Source organism: Squalius cephalus (genome assembly GCF_949319135.1).
Source record: "Squalius cephalus genome assembly, chromosome: 10".
Classification (NCBI taxonomy): domain Eukaryota; kingdom Metazoa; phylum Chordata; class Actinopteri; order Cypriniformes; family Leuciscidae; genus Squalius; species Squalius cephalus.
In genome coordinates this window covers 36097145-36119294 of record NC_137131.1, presented here as the reverse complement: position 1 = coordinate 36119294, position 22150 = coordinate 36097145, and the positions used below count along the sequence as shown (strand labels likewise).

Sequence of the window (22150 nt, the reverse complement as noted above, 5' to 3'; positions counted from 1 at the left end):
CTTCCCTCAGTTAGAGCATTGAAGATGGGTCGAGGCTGGGTCTTCCAACATGACAATGACCCGAAGCACACAGCCAGGATAACCAAGGAGTGGCTCTGTAAGAAGCATATCAAGGTTCTGGGGTGGCCTAGCCAGTCTCCAGACCTAAACCCAATAGAGAATCTTTGGAGGGAGCTCAAACTCCGTGTTTCTCAGCGACAGCCCAGAAACCTGACTGATCTAGAGAAGATCTGTGTGGAGGAGTGGGCCAAAATCCCTCCTGCAGTGTGTGCAAACCTGGTGAAAAACTACAGGAAACGTTTGACCTCTGTAATTGCAAACAAAGGCTACTGTACCAAATATTAACATTGATTTTCTCAGGTGTTCAAATACTTATTTGCAGCTGTATCATACAAATAAATAGTTAAAAAATCATACATTGTGATTTCTGGATTTTTTTTTTAGATTATGTCTCTCATAGTGGACATGCACCTACGATGACAATTTCAGACCCCTCCATGATTTCCAAGTGGGAGAACTTGCAAAATAGCAGGGTGTTCAAATACTTATTTTCCTCACTGTATATATATATATATATATATATATATATAATGCTATTTGTTTATTATGTATACTATATTTGTGTATGTTTGTCTTTAATGTTGTTGAAAAAACGTGGAAAGTAGTATAAAGTCATCAAAACTATAAAACACCACAAATGGAAGTTAATTACTTAGGGGCCCAAAATAAAAGATAATCCCACTAAAAGACAAACCTGTGCTGTATGGTACCATGCAGTCATGAAATCAATTTCATAATATCACACAGTTAACAGAATCATTGTTCATTAGCAACAAGACATCTGAAAGAGAGAGCAGATTTTTTTTTTGTGAGGTATCAATACCTCCATTTTATTGTAACAATTCAAGCAAATTACATAATTTGAATGTACAACATACAAACAGACTGTGGAAAAGGTCCTTTGTAAAGAGAAACTCTTGAAAGAAAAGACCACATTTTGTCACTCACCCATTCTCCAAAAAAAGAAAAAAAAAGAAACATGTATTAATAACATAAAAACAAACAAAGGAAATGTTTATTTATTTTTTAAAATCATCAAGATATTGAAACCAAACATCATATCCTTTTCAAGCAGCCCTACTGTATAAATGAGCGGATGAACGTTCCTCAACTCCACCAGTTTAAGAGCATGAATCTGCCTAGATCCTCTCTTTCCCCAAACCAGCTTCTAAGCATAGTTTTTTAAAGCACTCATGGTGGTCAACAGTTCACCGGACATTCTTTTTTTTTTTAACTGAAAGCTTTAGTGCGCTCACCAATCTGATGCGAAACTGAAAAAAAAAAAAGAAAAAAAAAAATGAAAAAAAATCAACAGGATCCAAACAGCTCCCATAAACTTGAATTAACTGCATATTATGAAAGCCTCGTGATAGGCTAGGGACAGTGGTTACGCTGCCAATCAGATGTTGGCTAAAATCACTTTAAACAGGGGGACACAGGTCGAAAACAGCAAGTGGGAGGAGACAGAGGCAAACTGCTAAGCCACGCCTCCTTCCTCCCTGCCAACTGATTAAACCTCCTCCTCCTCCTCCTCCTCATCATCCTCCAAGTCACAGAAGTCGATGGACGGTCTACTGTCCTCCACCTCATCTTCATCAGATTCTGCATATGAACCTGAGTCCAAATATAAGAAATAAGCAGAAACATTAAAAACCTGAATTGGATGGAGGAAAAAAAAAAAAAAAAAAATCAGGGACAGATGCCATCTTCTTAGGCAGAATTAAACGCAAGCAAGTATTTTTAACAGAGGCATTGGTGATTCCCTCTGTGCATTCAATAGCCAAATATGACTATGTTAGTGGAATAAATAAACAAATGCCATGCAAACAAATCTTAACTACATCTATGTGAAATAATTTTGCACATTTTAATACCAGAACCAACACTGGGTTTTATAATCTATACTTACCTATGCATTTAAAAGAAGGTGATATCAAGTTTAAATTAACAAGATTTAGAGGTTTAATGATGCAGGACCAAAATAAATAGAAAATCACAACGTACTTTCAAGATTGTCCATGTGTTCATGTAGAGTTCTCGCCAAGTTGAAAAACTGAGCGAGAGGGGGGAGAACGTTTTGGTTTTCAAATCACATTAGCTTGCAATGAACACTATCATATTGTGTGACGCATCACAGGAGCCAAAGAACTGTACTTTCACTAACAGATACAATGAACAAAATACAGGAAAGATGTGGAAGGCTTACCCCAGCATCATTGACTGCACCCAGGACATCAGAAAACCTCTGCTCACACAGGTGCAGGAGCACCACCAGGTACAGCCCACAGCTGATGAACTCATACTCTGACTGAAGAATCCAACACACAAAATAAATTAAAAATATGAATCATATAACAGATAGATGTGAAGATTACTTGAAGTCTCTTAACCGAAGGCTCTGTAATAAGCTCTGTAATAAGGAACATGTTCAGAGTCTGATCAATAGTGATGGGATTTTAGGATATGATTCTAAGGGGCAGTTCACACACAAGTTTTTTTTAGCCATGAAAACACGTGAGACCGCTACATGCGCATCTCACACAACACTGTGTTCTAAAAATACAGTTCAAGTTAAAAGTATAGTTCAACTAAAAAAAAAAATAAAAAAAAAAACCTGTCTAGACCCTTTGGTTTTTTTATTCCACCACTACATCTTGCTTAAAAAAAAAACAAAAAAAAAACACTGTGTGTGAATGGTCTCCAAATGTCCGTTCAAACCAAGATGAGCATTTGGTGAAATAAACATTTATTGTGTTAATATGCCTGTTGTACTGATGGCATGGACCTCTTTTCACACTGCGCTTAACCCTGGGTCATCGTCGTTCTAAGACACGCCTTTAACCCCAGGTAATGTTTTCTACCGGGTTAGTATACTTACCCAGGGTTATGAAAGCCTGCTCCAGAGCAGGATAAGGACCACTTTTGTGATGTTAACCCCACATTACAGTGCCATGTGCAGTGTGAAACAATGCTGTATTTATTTAGAGTGTTATGATTACACGGTATAACGGTATAAATTGTTGTTTTAGCATTTCAAATAGAAAAAGGTCAAATATCAACTGAAAACACATCAATTGGAGTAAAGAAGAGACCGTTTCATTCATACCTTTATAGTCTGAGGAGAAAAAAAACTTGATAGTACAGTCGGTAAAGTGTAATATGAGAATGCGCACTGCAAGAATGTCAACAGCGTCCAATCAACAAGACTGACACTGCAAATAAGGATGTTAACCAAAGGTTTAGAAATGTACAGTGTGAAACCACAGTGTATGAATATCCAGGATACATTGTTAAAAGTATAAGCATTATGAAACCTGAAGCAATATTGCCAGGATTCCATTTACCCAGGGTTTAGAATGACCCAGGGTTAACTATTTCAAGTGTGAAAAGCCCTTTTGTGTTAGTCCAAAAAAAGTTGGTACAAAGAGGGTTTCAATCACATTGCAAAAAGTGTTGACCACCAAATAAAATACACGCTTTTGGTCACATGCCCAGAGTCTGCTGTTAAATAAATTGGTGGTGGTCACAGACAGAGTATTCTGCCAAGTGACAGTGAATTGCAGAGGAAGGAACCAGGACTCACTCTTTTGTCTCTATACTCTTGTATTTGCCGTTGTTTGATAAACACCATAGTGAACAAAAAAAAAAAATCGGAATGTCTGCTTGAAAACAGGTGACTACGGTTTGACTTTGTGGTTTTACGGTTTCTTCTCTGTGATAAGAGTGTAAAAAATGTAAAGTTGTGCAGTGCTGCTTTGTGTACCACTGTATTTCTGCTTCTCCATAAGTCCCACCTTCTGTCAGAGAGAAAGTGCATATTGCTTTTGCTGTTTTTTTCCCTGCATTGGTCTGAACAGACAAATTGCATGTGAAAATTGAGATTGAATTCTTAATTCTAGGCCTTAATTGCATGTTATAATTCTTGTTCCTTAGTTAACAATAACTAACTGGTAAAGCACTCGAGCATGCACAATTTCACACGAGTAGGTTTCTTATCAGAAGTAATCTAAACAATGTGCTTGTATCTTGTTTTGATGCACTTACCCTTTCATGAGATCGATAGAGCTCATTGATGTCAAAGTTCTCAATATTTAGGTGCAGTTTTTCCTTACAAAGTTCACAGGTAGTGATGGCCTCCAAGTTAGAACCTGTGTATCAAAGCAGATATATGGGATGAATACAAATATTTTAAAAAATAAGCAGCCTAATTCACATCTTAACCAATTTAAAGGCCATAAGTTTTTGAACTACAGTTTATGTGTACATGGCAGAACCATAGATATCTCTGAAGTAACTCCTCTATGTAAACACTATACCATATTCATGATATACTAAACATTCAGGACTGTATTATGGCACCATCACAGTATTCATCTGTAAGGGCTAGTAACCACCTCAGTCTCAAAGGTTCTTCAGAAGTTTATAAATAAATGAGATTCTTCCTGTCTTGTGATTGTCATACTTGTGTATTTGATAAGTCTGCTTTCACACTATGTTATGCATTAGTAGTCTTTGACCAGCACAGGAAATGAACCCAAAATCCCCTTTGTCAGACTGAATTTGAAAACAGTTCCTTTCTCAGTGCACATCAAACAACTGAATATACACTATATAAACACCTAGTTTATTTCTGCCCTCAGGAAAAGACAGCCATACCAGAGCTGATTTTGGAGTGGAGCCATTTCTTAATGCAGTCCTGGTGCACATACTGCAGGCTGCCGGTGCACTTGCAGGGCTCGATCAGAGGGTTGGAACTCGACTGCTCCCCCATCTGACAGATTCGGCACAGATCACCCTCCTCCTCATCAGAATCCTCCAACAGAAGGCTAAAAGTAGGAACAGGGTGTGGTTATAATCGGCAAACTAAATTGTGAATGTGCTCCTGCTAAACCAAGTTTAGATCCAAGCCTACTTAAACACAACTGAACCAGCTAATCAAGATCTTCAGGATTACTAGAAACTTCCAGGCAGGTATGTAGGAGCAGGTGGAAGCTAAACTTTGCAGTGTACTTCAGCGCCACAAAACACACAAAAAAAAGTTGTAATGTGCCGGTTATGGGCAGTATTAGCCAGAAAACAAGCATAGTTGCATGCATGTTTCCAGGGTTTATGTACTATAAATGTAAACACCATCAAATTTGGTAAATTCTACTTATATTCTCAAATTAAGGTTATCTAGCTGCCATTTGCATGGAGGATTTGTGATAGTGTTAGAAGAATTTTTTACATGCCATATTGATGAATTTATGTAGTTGTATAATTTATCACTTATTTGCAATATAATTTATAGTATTTTTTTACCTATAAATTTAAAACTAAATGTACATGTCTAAAGGTACATTGTTTAATGGAACATATACACACATATACAAGCACTAGATTTCACTTCATACCACTGTTTTTCAACTAACCCAATTTTTTTGTTGTGAAAGATCAATAAATGTTTGGAAAATGCAAAACAACATTTTTGGAAAAGGTTAAAAAAATTAGTACACATGTACAGAAATCTAAGACAACAGCCATGTCAACCTTTTTGAATTGCTGAGTGAAAGATTGGGGTAGGGTGAAAGCTTTCCCTTCACAGATTTGCTGTGTTGACCAACAGAAAGCTGCTTGGTTGGAAAGTGGCTTCTGTGGGAGTTGTCCTGCACTCTTGACAATGGTAATTTTTTCTTGCAAAATTTCATTATGTGACTGCACATTTACACTAATGTTTTTTTAAAACACACACAAACAGAACATTCTACACAATAACTAGACAATTCAAATTGGCCTCTGACCTCTCCTGAATCTTTCGCAGTCTCTCTGGGTCTCTGGAAGGGGCGGGCTTGTCTTTTGCCTGCTCATCAGTTAGACTCCTCCCCTCTGCTCCTACTCCCACACCAATGATTACATTCTCTGGCATACGGAAGAGCGGGCTGGTCATCACCCTGCCAATGCCATGGCTCCGTCCAGCCAGACGGGCTCCGTCCTGCAGTAGAGATGCTGAAAGACCGGAGGCTCCAGAAGAGGGCGCTGCTGTTGCACCCTCTGAGGACTCATCTTCATCATCGTCATCATCATCATCTTCACAATGCGTGCCTTGATCAGGTGTTTTACTGCCATCTCGGTCAGGGAATTGGGGTGAACGATGAGGGCCCATGCGGGCGCTTTCGTCACGCCCTTCCCTCCTGCGACGAGAGAACAGTGGGGTACAGCGGTTCCAGTTTAGCCAGGACAGTCCCGCTTGAGGTCTGAGCGATTCCTGTTCGGGCCCTACATCAGCGCTCTCCCTGACGGGAGCGAGAGATGGTCCGCGTCTGCGCAAGAACGAAAATGCCTGAACGGGGTCAGAATTCCTCAGCTCTGCTTCCAAATTTTCTCTATTGACTGGAGGAGGGGCTTCAGAGGGCAGGGCTTCATCTGGGCTAGAGTCAAATGACCTTGAATCAGAGGCAGAGCTGGCGGTGGAGTTTGACTCCTGACTGGAGCGTCGGGAGAAAAGTCGAGAAAGCAGGCGTCTGGTTGTTCGCCTGCCGTCTGAGTCGCCGCCATTCTGAGCAGGAAGTGGAGTGGGGGTGGGGCTAGATGAAGGTGGGCTGGAGCTACAGCCAGTAAGGGGTGTGTAAGGGGTGGAGCTCCAGGATGAGAGATGGGATGGGTCCGACACAGAGGTGGAGGTTCTGGTGGAGCTGGTGCTGGTGCGTGGTGTATCGCGAGAGAACGGAGCGGACTGGTAATCTGTGGTCAGCCTGTGGGAGCTGCGCTCCAGAGGAGAGGGGAGGTACTCGGTTTGGATACGGCGACTAGATGAACTGTTATCTCTGTAGGATGAGTACTGACTCTCTTTGGGTCGAGCACCTTGTGCATAGGTGGATGTAACACGCTCTGAACGGTCTAAAGCACAAAAAGAAACGTATAGTTACCTTAATGGGCTACAACCTTATACATTATACTAATGAGGGCACATAAAATGTAAGAAGAAATGGTAAGACATTCGAGATCAAAAATATAAAATCCTCAAATTTCAAGTAAAGCTGCGTTTCAGTCCCATATGTTCAAAATAACACAACTTGTGCTGCAAAACAGGAATAGTCAGATGACCAGAGCAACATTTGAGAAACTATATTGGTACCATGATATTTTTCACATTTTTTTTTTTTGTCTTTTTACAGTACTGTATAAAACAACTTAATAGTACACATTACAGTGTAAAATAAAAATGATAAATATTTATGAAAACTAAAGCAAGCATTTTGAAATGATCTGCATTCCATGTTTTCATTCAGAATTTTTGGGCAATATCCCAAAATGCATATAAAAATACATGGATGAAAACTTTAAAGTTTAAAGTCATCCAATTATGCATTGAACCACTTAGAGAGAGAAAAAACACTATAGAAAATGAGTGGACTAGAGTGGTAGTGAATGAATGCGTCTGTATAAAATGTAACCAAGTATGTGTGTGCACATACACAGTGAAGATGTCAGTCCACTAGGCCGGTAACTAGACTCCCCCAGTGAGGTCAGTCCTAAATCCCCCCTCTTCTCCCAATCCCTGCGGGCCCAAGGACCCTCTGATGGAGTGGACGAAGATGATGATGAGGAGGAGGATCTAGACAAAGGACTAATGGTGGTTTTCCACGAAGAATCTAAAGACAAGAGCAATGTGTTAATACACCATATATCCATACACTGAAAATATGCTTAATAATAACTATAGTTATAGTATTTGGACACTTAAGCCACATTTAAAATGTTTACAAATACTTTTTACTGTGACATACGTCCTAAAGTAGAGTAGGAGTTGGCTAGGTTGGTAGGTTTAGATGTGGATGGGGATCTGGAATTTCCTGCTCTATTTGTGTAAGAAAGTTTTGCTCTTTTAGACTCTGTGTCTTGGGATTTGCCAAGAAGTCCACAGTAGGTTCCCAGTCTTCTCTCAGAGTCTGTCTGAAATGCAAATGCACAAACACAGGCAGTCAGATGTCATACATTCAGGTCGCAAAAGAGCCAAATTATGCATAAATCAGATTTTTTGGTAAAGTTGTTTACATACAAATGTGGCCCATATCAGACACCGGTCAATGCTCCATGACTTTTTCATTATAACATCATTAAATTTCATATTTAATGCACATATTTTGCCACTTTATGAAACTAAAAGAACTTTAGACAACCAGTCATATAGCTATGCACAAGCTTTAGACACTTTCTCATGGTTCATAACACAACAACCATTAAAATAAGGGAGGGAGACAAAACGAAGAAAAAAAAAAAAGAAAAGAAAAAAAAAGTCAGACTAGAAGCAAAAAAATGTCAGAATTGAAAACACCCAGTTAAAATCTGATTTCATAGTCATCTAAAAAAACACTTTTCATTTAACAAAAGATTCTAATGCTACTAAAAGTAATAATAATCATAATAAACAGTTTTTTATCATTATAGTTTTAAGTTAATAATAATTTATTTGTAAAAAAAAAAAAAAAAAAAAAAAAAAAAAGCACATAAAAATAGATCAAATCTAATTATGTGTGTGCATGTATGCATGCGTTACATTTTGACAAAAACATATGCAAAATATTTACAAGTCTGCTTCTGTCCCCACTGGTGGATTCGGTCCATGATCGATCATGGACAGATGAAGAAGAGGAAGAGGAGGAAACGGACATAGGAGTAGAGAGCTTCCAGTTGGAGTGACGGCTTTCAGTTGAACTGTAACCTCTTGGCGAGCTCAGCAGACGGGAGCTCTGGAACACACAGGAAACATGAGAAATGAACACACAACACATGGACGTCAGAACATAAACGTGACAGGAAGAGACCAAACGATTATTGACTCATTCAACTACTGTTTATTCTACATCATAAAAGAGAAGTATGGGCCAAGATTCAGATTAAAACAGCCAACCACAAAGACTCTGCAAATAGTTTCCTTCCTCAAGCATATGGGTGGTTTGCTGCTTTGTTATGACTAGAAATCCCCAGTGGCAAACTACACATGGACGAGCTGATGGTGGCCAATGTTGTTTAATGTCCATTTCAATGCTGGCTAATGTAGTCAAGTTCTAAGATGTGATCTTCCAAAAAAATAAAAAACACTCTGGAGAGTCAAAAACAACTCTGGGAGCTTCAGTAACTTTATCTAGCACGACAGACCTTGACAGGTTCATGAGATACACCGGGGCCAGGAATCTAGTGTGCACTAAAAAAAGCCCAGTGAACCAAGGCAGTGTAACACGAAGATCTTTCCACAGCTCAAGCAGCATGAGGAAAATGAGATGCTAATAGAGTTAGCACACCGATCGCCATAGTGCCTCTTCTAGAATCTTAGGTTAATATTTAGCTATATATTGTATAAATCAATTAATTACCTAATAACACTACATAAAACAGTAGCTGACGCTCTGAAAAGTATAACAGTTTGTGTACAATTTTTAAAACATTGTTGGAACAAATGTATCCATTTGCAAAGTATTAGATGTCTAACTTTTGGGAATTTTTTATTTATTTGTATACGTCTAGTTATGTTAAAAGGCTTACATGGCCTGAAACTTTTTACGTAATTTTTACATAATAAAAAACGCATAGCAAAAATGCAGTGCTGGGCTTTAAAGGGTTAGTTCACCCAAAAATGAAAATTGTGTCATTAATTACATAATTAAAGCTACAATATGTAAAAAAAAATTCGCCGCTAGGGGTTGCTAACCTCTTACAATAACAAAGTCATAGGTTGATGACGCAGTGATAAGCGGAATGATGGGACTTTCTGTCATGCTGATGGATCTAATAATGTTTATGGATGAGTGAATACACTGATGTTTTTTAACATGACTGTGGTATGAAGCAGGCGCGATTGCAAAGAGACAGATATCAGCGCCACACGCGAGTCCCGTGGATTTAAAGGAATAAGGACATTTAATTCTACCGAACTACCCGCAAGTGCAGAATCACTACTCACACAGGTCAGTTTATTTGACGAATTAAACTTGTGAGGTAACGCAGCGTCGTGGTGCTCCCCCTACTGGATTGAAAGTCAATTTCGTAAATAAAGTGGAAAACGTGTTTTTTTGTGCAAACAAAGCACTCATGTCACTTCATAAAATTGAGGTTAAACCACTGGAGTCACATGGATTATTTTAATGATGTATTTCCTATCGTTCTGGACCTTGAATGTGTAAATTGCGTTGCTCCCAATGGAGGGACTGAAAGCTCATGGATTTCATCAAAATATCTTAATTTGTGTTCCGAAGATGAACAAAGGTCTAACAGGTTTGGAACGACATGAGGGTGATTAATTAATGACAGAATTTTCATTTTTGGGTGAACTTACTCTTTAAGGGTCAAACTTTTTTTCTATTGTTCTCATACAATGGATCCTAATCAATAATTGGTACACAATTCAATTTGCTGAGTTTTCTTCATTGTCGAATTTCTTTTTTTTTTTTTATTATACAGTTTTGTTTCATGGATATTACAGTATTTAAAAGCTGTGTACAGTGCAATTTCTTAACTTTTCATGACTGTATCCTTACTGGTTGAAATGTATATTTTTCAAATATATTTGTGTGACGAACCAAGTTATGAATATAGAATTTTCACATACTATATCAAACAAATGTGGTAAAATCTTATCAACCCTAATTGCCCAGTGTGGCATTTTGTAACTTTATTTATTTTTATTTTTTAAAGAGTGAGGAAAAAAAAAACATGAATATCATTGCTTTGGGTCACTGAGGGATAATCAACTTATGAAACATATTGCCCCATAGACTTTAATTTAATCTAAAGGAAAAGTCACAGTTATTTTCTGTGGCAACCAATATCATATCACAGATACTGTCAATAGAACTACAAAACCTGTAACACTCCTTTAACTACACTGGGTTACACAGGAATATCATATGGATTTCTGGGTGACTGGTTCAGCAAGAGGAGGTGACGTTAGTGATCTAGTGAAAGAGACTTAGGCTACACTACCTGTGGGTGTGAACAGACATTATGGAAATTAATGTGTGACTGTAATACCTGATAGTCTGAGTCTAACTTGACAGAAGCTTCCCTGCTGAAGCGATCTCTTCCCAAGACGCTCCCTCTGCCATAGAGCCGACTAGCACTGAGTGCTGAAGATGAGGAGGACAAGGAGGAGGGTGATGACAGCGAGGAAGAGCTGGAGACAGCAAACGGAAAACGACGAGACTTCGAATCCATCTCTGAACTGTACCCTGAGAGACAGACACACACATGACGTTACAGCCGCATACTCATGACAGCAGTCACCGCTAAATTCCATTTAAAAACAGGATTGGTAATGATATGTTTTAGGCATGTCTTCTGTCATGTACTTCCATTACCTGTCAAGCATTACAAGTTGCTTCCAGCAGTATGATGATTTTAAAGGAATAGTTATGTCATGTACTCAAACGCATTGCTCCAAACTTATGACTTTCTTGACTGCTTCAGACTCATTGTAATCACATAGTAAAGAACAACCAGCACATTTTTAATATGTGATGTTCTGAAACCCATTAGACTTAGTTCATCTTTGGAACACAAAGATATTTTTAATAGGGATGTACCGATAGGATCTTTTTCGGTCAATACGATAGCGATTTTAGCAATTAAATATTGTCTGATTCCAACGATTCCTAAGTCACTTGCTCTCTTATTTGTACTTCTGTCATTAAAATAGATTACCGTTTTAATCATGTTTTCAAGTTCAAAAACACATGCATTAAGCAATACTAGCAGGTTTATTGATCAATCAAAATTCTAATGAACACATATTGGATCTATTTAACATTGAAGAGGCCAACATAAATACACAGAACAAAGATACATATGAAACAAACAGTGCAGAAGCGATTTATTTCTAATTAATTTAAGACCAGTGTTGCCAAGTCTGCAGTTTTCCTGCAGAATTGGTCTACTTTTACACTGCTGCCTTGGTTTGTTTTTTTAGTCCGCCATTGTTAATCGCATATACAGCTTGATCAACGCAGACGCACAGAGCTCATCAAAAATGCCAAATGGAAGCTCAAACACACGTTTGACACGCGAGAACCAATGAGGTTTGTTTTCAAGAGTCAAGTACTGTTGAGCTTCTGTTTGCCACATTTGATGTCCTCTGTATAGGTGCAATGATCAAAGAGCCTAAATTTAATCTGTACATCATATGAAACAATCGTGTCCATTGAGAAGACTTAGATAAAACCACTTTATTTATAAACGGAATGGTATATTTTGATGATGTTTTTTGAAGCATGCAAATACCGTTGTTGTTTTTTTTTTATACATTTTCACTAATGTTCCGAAGATAAACGTTTTCTGGGTTTGGAACATCATGAGGGTGACTCAATGACAATTTTAATGTTTGTGTGACGTTAACAAGTTATCCTTTCATGTGTCATGAAACAGAGTCAGTCACATGGGTTTGGAACAACATGAGGTTGAGTAAACAGTACTTGAAGGATTAGTTCATCCAAAAGTCTTGAAGTATGAGTGAAAATGGCTAACTGTGAACCTCAAGAATGTTTTTACTGCTATCAAAACCACACTGGTAATCGGTTTACTGGCCCACAGTTTCGTCACACATACCTGACTTTACCAATAATCAGTAACCCTGTTGTCTTCCTTAAATGCACAGGGAGTATATGGACCACCTGTACTGGTCATCATAACACACTTTATAAACCCCTTCCTACTGCACCCTTCATCAAGCCATCTATAAATACCCTCCTCTCTACAGTTGAGTATCAAAATAGCACCTTCCTGCAATGAAAGCTCTCTGCTGTATGTCAAGCTTTTTCCAAATCACATTTGCCAAGTGAGAACGCTGCTAAACTTAACCTGAAGGCATGAAAGCACTGCTTCACTCAGGTGTCAGGCAGAAAAAGAGCAAGTTAGACAGGGAATATTTCAGGCCAAAACCTGTACTTGAAATGTATAGGCTACTCATTTAGATCCAGAATGTTGTAGCAGAAACACTTACTGCACCAAGCCATTTAGTTTGATTCGATCCACATATTGCATCATTTAAGACTTTCTTCTGAATGTCTGTTCTGCTCTCTTCCACATAACAAAAGGGACAAAACAAACACCATAATCTGCACTATATTGTATTCTGAAGCCATACGACACCTTTGTTCGAGAAAAAGGCTGAAAATGTAAAAAAGTCTTTATTTACTTTCATTGTGTGGAAATGAGAAGACAGTCTGGTAAACTTCTCCTTTTGTGTTTGACAGAAGAAATAAAACCATACAAGGAACTAAAAATGCTTACTTAAAATTTTGGGGGAAATACTCTCAAGTATTTATTTATGTTTAGGGTACATTTTCATAGATCGCCATGCCCACTTCACATTTGCAAAAGCCATCTTATTGCTAAAAGTAATTGAAAAGAACAACGAGAAAAACATTAACATCAGGGCGTGTGTGTAACAGAAGGCACAACAAGAAGTTAAACGCCCGTGTGTTAAACCCTCTGGCTTTGTTCACCGATTATGCAACCTGTGCATGAACATTTTGTTAAACTTAAACCCAGGCTACCCTCAACAAAAATCACACTAAACAGTACACCTATAAAATTAAGAGACATTTAAGTTACTGCTGACATGCATTTCTCTCTTTTGAGGTTCCTAAATGTATTTTCGTATCACATATGTGCTCTTTCAGGGCTGTGCATCAGCAATATTTTAAGTGTCAACTTTAAGTGCAAATTTGACTCATGAATGAGATTTAAGATCAAAAAAGTGGTTTCTAAACATCTCTCAAAATGTCTTTCTGGTCTCCAGCCCACAACGTTCAATTCCAGTTTGGTTCTCTTGTTTAAACTTGACAGGACAAACAGCAGGATTATGATTGTACACCACAGCTGATGCATATCAAACTGACGAGATGTCAGTGATTTGCATTAGCTCAGCACAGCTCTCGGATTACAAGTACATTAAAAGACAAATGGCTCACAGAGGAGGTAAACACGGAGTATTTATCCTGAACGAAAAGCTTTTGCTCCAATAAATCAATGATTTAACCCGCGTTCAAAACAGGACATGTTCGTGACATGCACAACTGACCCGTTATACTACGCATGTGATCCCAGAAGTCAGTCGCATTAATAAACCAGCAGTCTGCCAGATGTCTAGGCCTTGTTTTTGTTAACCGGGACACTTCGTAAATACAACAAGAATAAATCTCGTTGGGTAAACGAATGCAATTAATCCGTATGCGTTTACATTGCCACTTACCAAACGCAACCCGTTAAAGCGTACCAAATCTCATCGTGTTAAAATGCTCCAAATGGCATCACTTCCGTGTGAACTCACCTCTGATTTTCCGTCTCTCTGCCTTTATTATTAATGGCGTCCGTGTGTTGATATAGGGAGGGTCACGTGGTTTAAAGTGTAAGCGGACACCCGCAGGGAACGCGTATCGTCGCTCGCGGAGGCTGATTGACAGACGCACTAGCCAGTGAACGGCGGTGTAGCGAAACACGCCCCACCCTCTTTCCCTTGTTCATTGACAAGATGTCTGTAAAGATGCATGTAAACTATAACAAAATGATGTGTTAGGTTGTAAAATCCAAAATAATATTTGACATTTCCATTGATTCTATGCAGCAAGGCAGTATTTGCGCCCAGTGGAAAAATGTATAGGCTAAATGAAAATAAATAATAATTTTGTAGTCTAAACATTTCCCAGAAACTGTTTTACATTTATTTTTCAAAACTGTGTTCAATCTGTTACAATTTGGTGCAAATGATAGAAATGTAGGTCTATCTATCTATCTATCTATCTATCTATCTATCTATCTATCTATCTATCTATCTATCTATCTATCTATCTATCTATCTATCTATCTATCCTAAGTATGCATGTCTGTGTGTGTGTGTTATTGACTTTTGTCAGCATCAATTTTTATATCATACATATACAGTTGTAATCCAAATAATTCAAGCCCTATTGCAGATCAGGTTTATTGGCAAAATTTGCAGACTTTCAGCTGCAAAAGTAGCTAATTGAAATAGCTCAACACAACAAATGTGGTTTCCCCAAATTCAACTGAAAATGCAACTTTTAATGACTTCTGCATTTCAAAATTATTCAACCCCTTCATGGCAAGCATCTTTAGTACTTAGTAGAACACCCCTTTGCTGTTATGACCTGCTGTAAATGAGATGTAAAACCAGACACCATCTGGCAGCGTTTCTGAGGAATATTAGCCCATTCCTCACAAGCAATGGCCTCCAGTTCAGTAATATTCTTGGGTTTGGGTGCTGCAACCACCTTCTTCAAATCCCACCAAAGATTTTCTATAGGGTTCAAGTTAGGTGACTGTGATGGATGGCCACTGCTGCAACCAAGCCTTGGTGGAATTTGAGGTGTATGCTTGATCATTTTCCAGTTGGAAGGTCCAATGACGCCCAAACTTCAGCTTCCTCACTATCGGCATGACGTTTTCTCCAAGTATTTCCTGGTGCTTACATGAATCCATCTTGCCTTGCAGGTTGCAGGTTTCCAGTGCCAGAGTGTTCTCTTCAGCATATGCTTCATTCTTCTTCCTGCAGACATACCGCTGATCAGGACCGAAAAGTTCCAGTTTTGTTTCATCGCTCCACAGAACAGAATCCCAAAACTTCGGTGGCTTATTTATATGAATTTGAGCAAATTGGAGCTGCCTTTTCTTGTGCTTTTGGGTCAGCAGTGGAGTTCTGGTATGGAATGCCTTGTCCAAATACCCACACTTGCATGCGGTCTTTGCACTTGACCACTTGTCTACTTGTCTGTTCAAGTAGGAGTAAAGACTGCAAGTGTGTGTAGAACTTTTGATTACTCAATGGGACATGCTTATAGTCCTGCAAAAAATGCAAGTGTTTACAAAGCTTTTATTTATTATATTTTCAATACTTTGCATTAAAAAAAACTTCTACATGTCTATTCAGTAGTCGCTAACAGAAAACACTAATTTAAAATTGTGGTGCTTCTAATTAAGTGATAAAAACAGTTGCAAATGTTGTGCAAAATAGGCCTACACATACCATACTCATCTTTGCACCAATAAAATGTGCAACACTATTTTTTTACTACCAAATTATATGTATCTAATTCATTTAAATTACAGTGGAATGTTTTCCTCGACATCTTGCGATTTTGGGGCTCATGAGTTCCCGAACATAATGCATGATGGTATACGCTTAGAGTTTAGTGTGCATTGCTCTGCACTTCGTCATTTTTAAGACATGGGACAGTCTTGCACACTGACTTCCTGCCGCGTACACGCACTCTCAAGTGGCCAAGACCGCAAGTGCGGGTATTTGAACAAGGCAGAAACCACATGTGTTTAGGACGTGCCTTAATGTGCATGCTAAAACCTCAGTGCCTGTTGCCACCAAGTCTTGCTGCAGATCTTTTGTAGTCACTCGTTTTTCTGAACCTCCCTTTTCAGAGATCTGGTTGCAGCCATTGATAGCTTCCTTTTTCTTCCCCGTCCAGTGTAACCTGTTCTTTTAACTTTTAACTTGCAAACTATGCCTCCAACGGTGTCTCTAGGAACAATTAGGTCCTTCACTATTCCTACTCCTTCACACTTTTTGTGTTCTTGTTTGTGAAGGGCGATGATATCTTCTCTTAACTTTTTGGACCATTCTTTTGACTTAGCCATATGTCTAACATGCAGTCAAATGTGACACTCAACAAACCTAGCCAGTTCAGGTATTTAATGTGTTCTAGCTCAAGCACACCTGGTGCAACTAATGAAGCCCTTGATTAGTTGCATCAGGTGTGCTTGAGACAACACCTGTTTTGCAGATTTGTGCTGTTGTGAGGGATTCTATTCAGGGGGTTGAATCATTTTCAAAGTCATTAAAAGTTGAATTTTCAGTTGAATTTGGGGAAACCACTTGAAACAATTACTTTTGTTTGATTTATTCATTGCAAACAGCTGAAAGTCTGAAAATTTTACCAATAAACCTGATCTGCAATGGGGATTGAAGAACTGTATTTATATATATATATGTATTTTATATATATATATATATGTATTTTTAAGTATTAATTTAAGTATTACATCTATTTAAAACTAATCACATAATCTTTGTTACACTGCATGTATAAAACTAAAAGTATATTACTGCACCATATAAAAGTAAACCTCTAATAGAAAACACGACTTAAGATCTTACTGTGATCCAGGCTGTGAATTGACTCCTTGAATAAAAAAACATCAAGACTTTAAAATATTTGTGAAACTATGTTGTAAAACTCAAAACTGCAGGTGGAACACAAAGCCAGTAATGTGAAATCAGTTCTAGTAAATACTGGTATTTTGTCAAGTGTCATTCAGAGTAAATACAAGTAAAAAATAAATCCAATAAATAAAACACGAAAATGAACAAAGTGGCATTTGTAAAAGATTTATTGTGGTTTTTATAGCTTCAACTTTGGCTATTTGTTTGCCTGTCCAGTAGAGGGCGGTATCATGCATCTGATACAGTAATGACGGCACTGTTTCACTTGTGTTTACTCACAGCCACATGGCATTTATCCTGTCACTGTGGTAATTAAAAATATAGCAAAGCGTGATAATAAGACAAAAATGAACAATGCAAACAAATATGTTGCTTTACAAGTTACAATGTCTTAAAATACACTAGCTATCTTCATATATTTTACCAACTGAGGCAAACAATTTGTCATTAAGCACACAAGCTTCGAAAAAAATCAATTTCTTAGCCTAGGAAGACTGATAGCTGATACGAAATGCGTTTTCAATTGCATTCATTTTTTGATTGAACAGTTAAATGAATTAAACAGCAGGCCTTAGACTTTATTTCTTGAGAATATTAAATTAATTCTTCGTAATTGGGTCATTGATCATAGCCAGAGATAAGTTACTTAAGAACTACTTTATTTAATAACTGGTTTACTTTACAAAACTCCGCCACTGTCTGGCTTAAATCTGTTTTTAAGAGAGTAGGATGAGAGGAAACTTCTTTGAAATCCTTAAAGCAAATGTTACAAAAGATCACTGCCACATTGCATTGATGTGCACATATGGAAGAGCGTTTTATTAGGAGACAGATTTTAACCCTGACTAGCAGAAGAAGAGCTCTCTTTCACTCTTAATCCTTACATGGTGACAAAGGCCCTTTAATGAAGAGGTCAGCATCAGAACAAAGACGGAACACAAGCACCACCCCCACCAGTGTTTGCCTTGTCCGTCTGCTGTCATGTTCTGCCTCCCACCAGTGGATGACTGGATTAAAGAAGGGTTCTAAGGTTTATGTTTGCATAAGAGGAAGGAAGTGCTGAACATGAGTGCTCAACACCGAAATACCATATCTCATTGCAAGAACAAGGACACAAGCTTGAGTTTCGAGACTTTAAATCAGAGTACAAAGTTGAAAGGGGCTGATTCAGCGAGCATCATGCTTCTGTATTAGGAAACACAGTCTCCAGTCACCAAATAAAACGTTCACAGCTGAGTTTCTTTTCTCTTTTTTTTTTACAGATAAGAAAAAACAACAGCGCAGAGATCGAGGGTAGAAGTCAGCAGCTTCAGACACTGGCTGAAAGAATGTCTGGCCTCCTTCTCCACAGATGTGTAATCACAAAGGAATGCCAGCAGATCGCTCGGCTTTTCCACCGTTCGCTCGTTCTCTAGTCGCTTTCCCACGCCTTCCCCTGGTCTCCAGCCTCTTGCTTTTTTCCTGGCCGAGGTTCACAGCAAATGAACGCACCTCAGAGGGTCATGCTTTCACAAAGGACACAATGCCACTTCAGTCAGCAAAGCAGCACACAGACCCCAAAATAGAATTGGTGGTGAGAATAAGTCCGTGTGCCCTCCCATTCATGTGACTGTCGTTACTCACATCTCACACGCACTTCCCCAACATCTGACAAGAGAATTGCTCTCTTCTGAGCATCTGTCTGGTGAATTTTTCATCTGAAATGTCAGTGTGTGAAATTACCACAAGCTTTCAGCCACTTTTGTTTGCTCTACGTGATTGCGATTGTGGTAATCAAGAAGTGTTGCAATCCGAAACGAGCAAAAACACATGGTGTAGTTTACTTTCGTTTTGAAGAACACAGACGCTAATCCCGTACAGGAGCATAATGTGGTGTATTTGAGATCATTTTGTCTTGATTAATGTAATATTGCTGTGTAAACATTGCTCCTTTTCCCCTCTCTCTCTCTCTCTCTCTCTGCCTGGGAAAGTATAGAGAGCTGACGGGAAAAACTATCTGTTAGTTGTTTATTATTTTCCAGTCCTCCAGGTGTACAGTGACTGCTGTGATTACTCCGAGCTCCACCCGAAACCACCCTGCTGAGTGGAGATGGACGGCTCACGGGGGATAAAAACACACTCGAACACACGCTCTCGCGTGCTGCTGTGGTGTTGAGACATGGCTATTATCACGGTGTTGCTGATGGCCTAGTTTTGATCATTCAAAAAGGAGGTTCCTCCGAATGTCTGACCCCGCTCAGCGCCTAGAGCACAGGCAGCACTGAGCCGAAATGACTAATTAAAGCAGACGTTGTTTTTGCATAAATCAAGGTTTGATGCGGACTGACAGTTGGCGTGAAAATTTAAATAGATTTCCTGAGAAAGGAAAGGGAGAACAAATGCGAGCGTTCAGTTGGCATTATGCAATTTAACGTTAGCCAGACAGGAAAGGGGAGGTCCGCAGGAAGGTGTTTTGAAATGAGATCATTAAAAAGAAGTTGATCGTGAGGAAAGCTTTGGCTCTTTCTTCCTTCGTTTTGGATCTTCAGATGTCTGTCTTTGAAAGCGCACCACAAAAGCCAAGCTATCGTTTTTCAGGTGGAGAACATCCTGGTACGGTTAACCTCGCAGAGGCTGGGCTTTACCTGATCTATCGTTGCACTGCTCTTTTGCACATGATTCAATAACATCCCTGTTTTCAATGCCCTTGGCACCGATGCTAGTGGCCATAAATAGCTTCCATATGACATTCGTAACAGTGCATATATGCGCGATAAAGCGGCACGCTAGCATCGTTTCATTGTTCCAGTTGAGCAGAATGTAATTGAGAACAGCACGTCAAGGCCAGGGAGAATCATTTATGCACACTCCTTTAATTTCAGAATAATTCTTACAACTGTTGTTTAAGGCCTCATTTTTTAAAGGGAATTTATGTTAAATATTTCCATTAGCGCCTTGCACTGTAGGCAGTATGATAATTTAAATAGTCACCCAAAAGGGTTATTAAATAATATTATCTTTACAAATGGAAGCAGGCACAGCCGCTGAAAGCTAATCTCGGGAAATTGATCAGCCGCACAGGCTGGCCTCTGTTTTTCCTTCCTTCCATCCATGAAAATGTACCTCTGTCTTTTTTTTTTCCTCTCCAAAGGATGGATGTTGCAGGGTTGCTTGACAGATCCTATTTTACTGATCTTGGTGAACGCTCAATCTATTTCCCTCCCCCCTTTATTAATCCTCCTAATGTTTTCTCTCCTCCTCCGGCGGCTGATGCACTCTTTGATATATCATTGCTGAAGGGAGCGAGGGAAAATGTCAATTACGACTGTTAAATGTGAACATTTAACTACTGTACGGATGTTAGAACCAGTGCTGTAGTTTTATATAGAGGGCTGGTGTGTAGAGAACGAAAAGCGGATCATTTTTATCAATTTATTGGCCAGGTTAAGATGAACCCTGCTACCACTTAAGGGAGTTACTCTCAAATAAAATTTAAAACTATTATGTATTTTGTCTCTTAAATTAAAACCTTCGTTGTGCTGTTCTCCTGTGAGATCTGTAGCCTGACTCAGACCCGTTAGGAATGACTGCATCATTATGAGAAGATACTCCATTTTAAAGCGATGACTAGATTCAGGTTTTTTTCCCTCCTCACATTAATGACCCCTTCCTGGAAATCAGTGTGTGTGCGGGAGAGAGAGATGGAGAGAGTAAGCGAGCGAGCAAGAGAACAAGGGCTGATGTCAGTGGTCTGTCACACCTCATGTGGTTATCCCCCGAGGATCTGCCACTCCATCACTTCCTATCTGTTTACCTCATCGCCGCCATATTAACAAGACTTTCCCCACATAGAGATGATGCACCTACAGTAAACAGAAGAAATAAATAGGTAAGCATCTGTTCTCATGCCTTTGCAGAAACATTTCATCCATAGGTCAAAGGTCAGCTTATGAGCAGCCATTATGATAATGATCGCTATACACACCGAAGCGTCACGACCAGGGCGCAAATGTAATTTATTGCCATATGAGAAAGAATTTTTGGATGACCTTGAAACTGTATTTTGCATAATTTGTATCTTTTTTTAAATGATTTTGCTTGTTTTGTTTTTTCTTATCCGACGCGGGCTATTGTGTTGCAGCTGTCAACTGCACCTGTCACAAAAGTGATTTTCTTATCACATTTTTTGATTTGGTGGATTAACGCAGGGACAATTCTACGTGTCGCCACATGTAAACCCCGCATAAATTTTCCACCAAAGTAAAGACACTCTGATTAAGAGAGTTTTCTTTACTGGACAGTTTGTATTTGTTTGATTTGAATCACTTAAGTCAGCAAGGCCAGCTATTATTCAAAACTGTAATGTTACAGTTCCTGATAATTTTACCAGCTAACTGTCGAGTAATGAATATATTCTGGTAATGAATGATGTAATAATCCGTAACCTGCTGAGCTGCATTGTAATATGAATAATGTTAATTTAAAGCCAAAATGACCGCTTTTATATCTTTTAAATATAACTAAACATTCTCCCAGTGATAAAACAGCTAGATGTACGCTTAATCATTGATTAGGTAGAGAAGATGTTTTCCTTGCTGACTCAGGTGTGTGTATATATTACACCAGACAACCTGTATTTTAACTCTACTATGAACCATAATCAAGCGACTCACTCTCTCATTTGCAGTCAGATATATTAAGAATTTATAGCTGTATAAATTATGTAAACATTTAAAGGTCATCTTTTATTTATGGATACAAACAGCAGCACTGACAGAGGAACAAACAGCTTGAATACATTTCTGGTTGCATTGGCGTTCAACTCTAATTGTCAATCCGACGCGGTTTCCGACGCGACATCAGTTGCTCCAAAGTCAGTCGGGAGAA

At 38.7% G+C, this 22150-nt stretch overlaps 1 protein-coding gene across 4 annotated transcripts; it reads right to left on the bottom strand.

Annotated features, from left to right (window-relative positions):
- Positions 1 to 867: 867 nt before the first annotated feature.
- Positions 868 to 14423, bottom strand: marchf7 (membrane-associated ring finger (C3HC4) 7). Of its 4 annotated transcripts, none has more exons than XM_079883428.1 (11): positions 14363 to 14423; positions 11068 to 11264; positions 8628 to 8789; positions 7827 to 7992; positions 7515 to 7691; positions 5841 to 6936; positions 4717 to 4886; positions 4105 to 4208; positions 2267 to 2368; positions 2065 to 2113; positions 868 to 1674 (listed from the first exon to the last, which is right to left on the bottom strand). In XM_079883428.1, the coding sequence occupies exons 2-11, from the start codon at positions 11248 to 11250 to the stop codon at positions 1571 to 1573; spliced, it is 2313 nt and encodes a 770-aa protein (XP_079739554.1). In that variant the 5' UTR covers positions 11251 to 11264; positions 14363 to 14423; the 3' UTR covers positions 868 to 1570. The 4 variants fall into 4 exon arrangements, with proteins under 4 accessions (XP_079739554.1, XP_079739555.1, XP_079739552.1 ...); XM_079883429.1 differs by having other exon boundaries at positions 14285 to 14406; XM_079883426.1 differs by lacking the exon at positions 2065 to 2113 and having other exon boundaries at positions 869 to 1674.
- Between the last annotated feature and the right edge of the window lie 7727 nt (positions 14424 to 22150).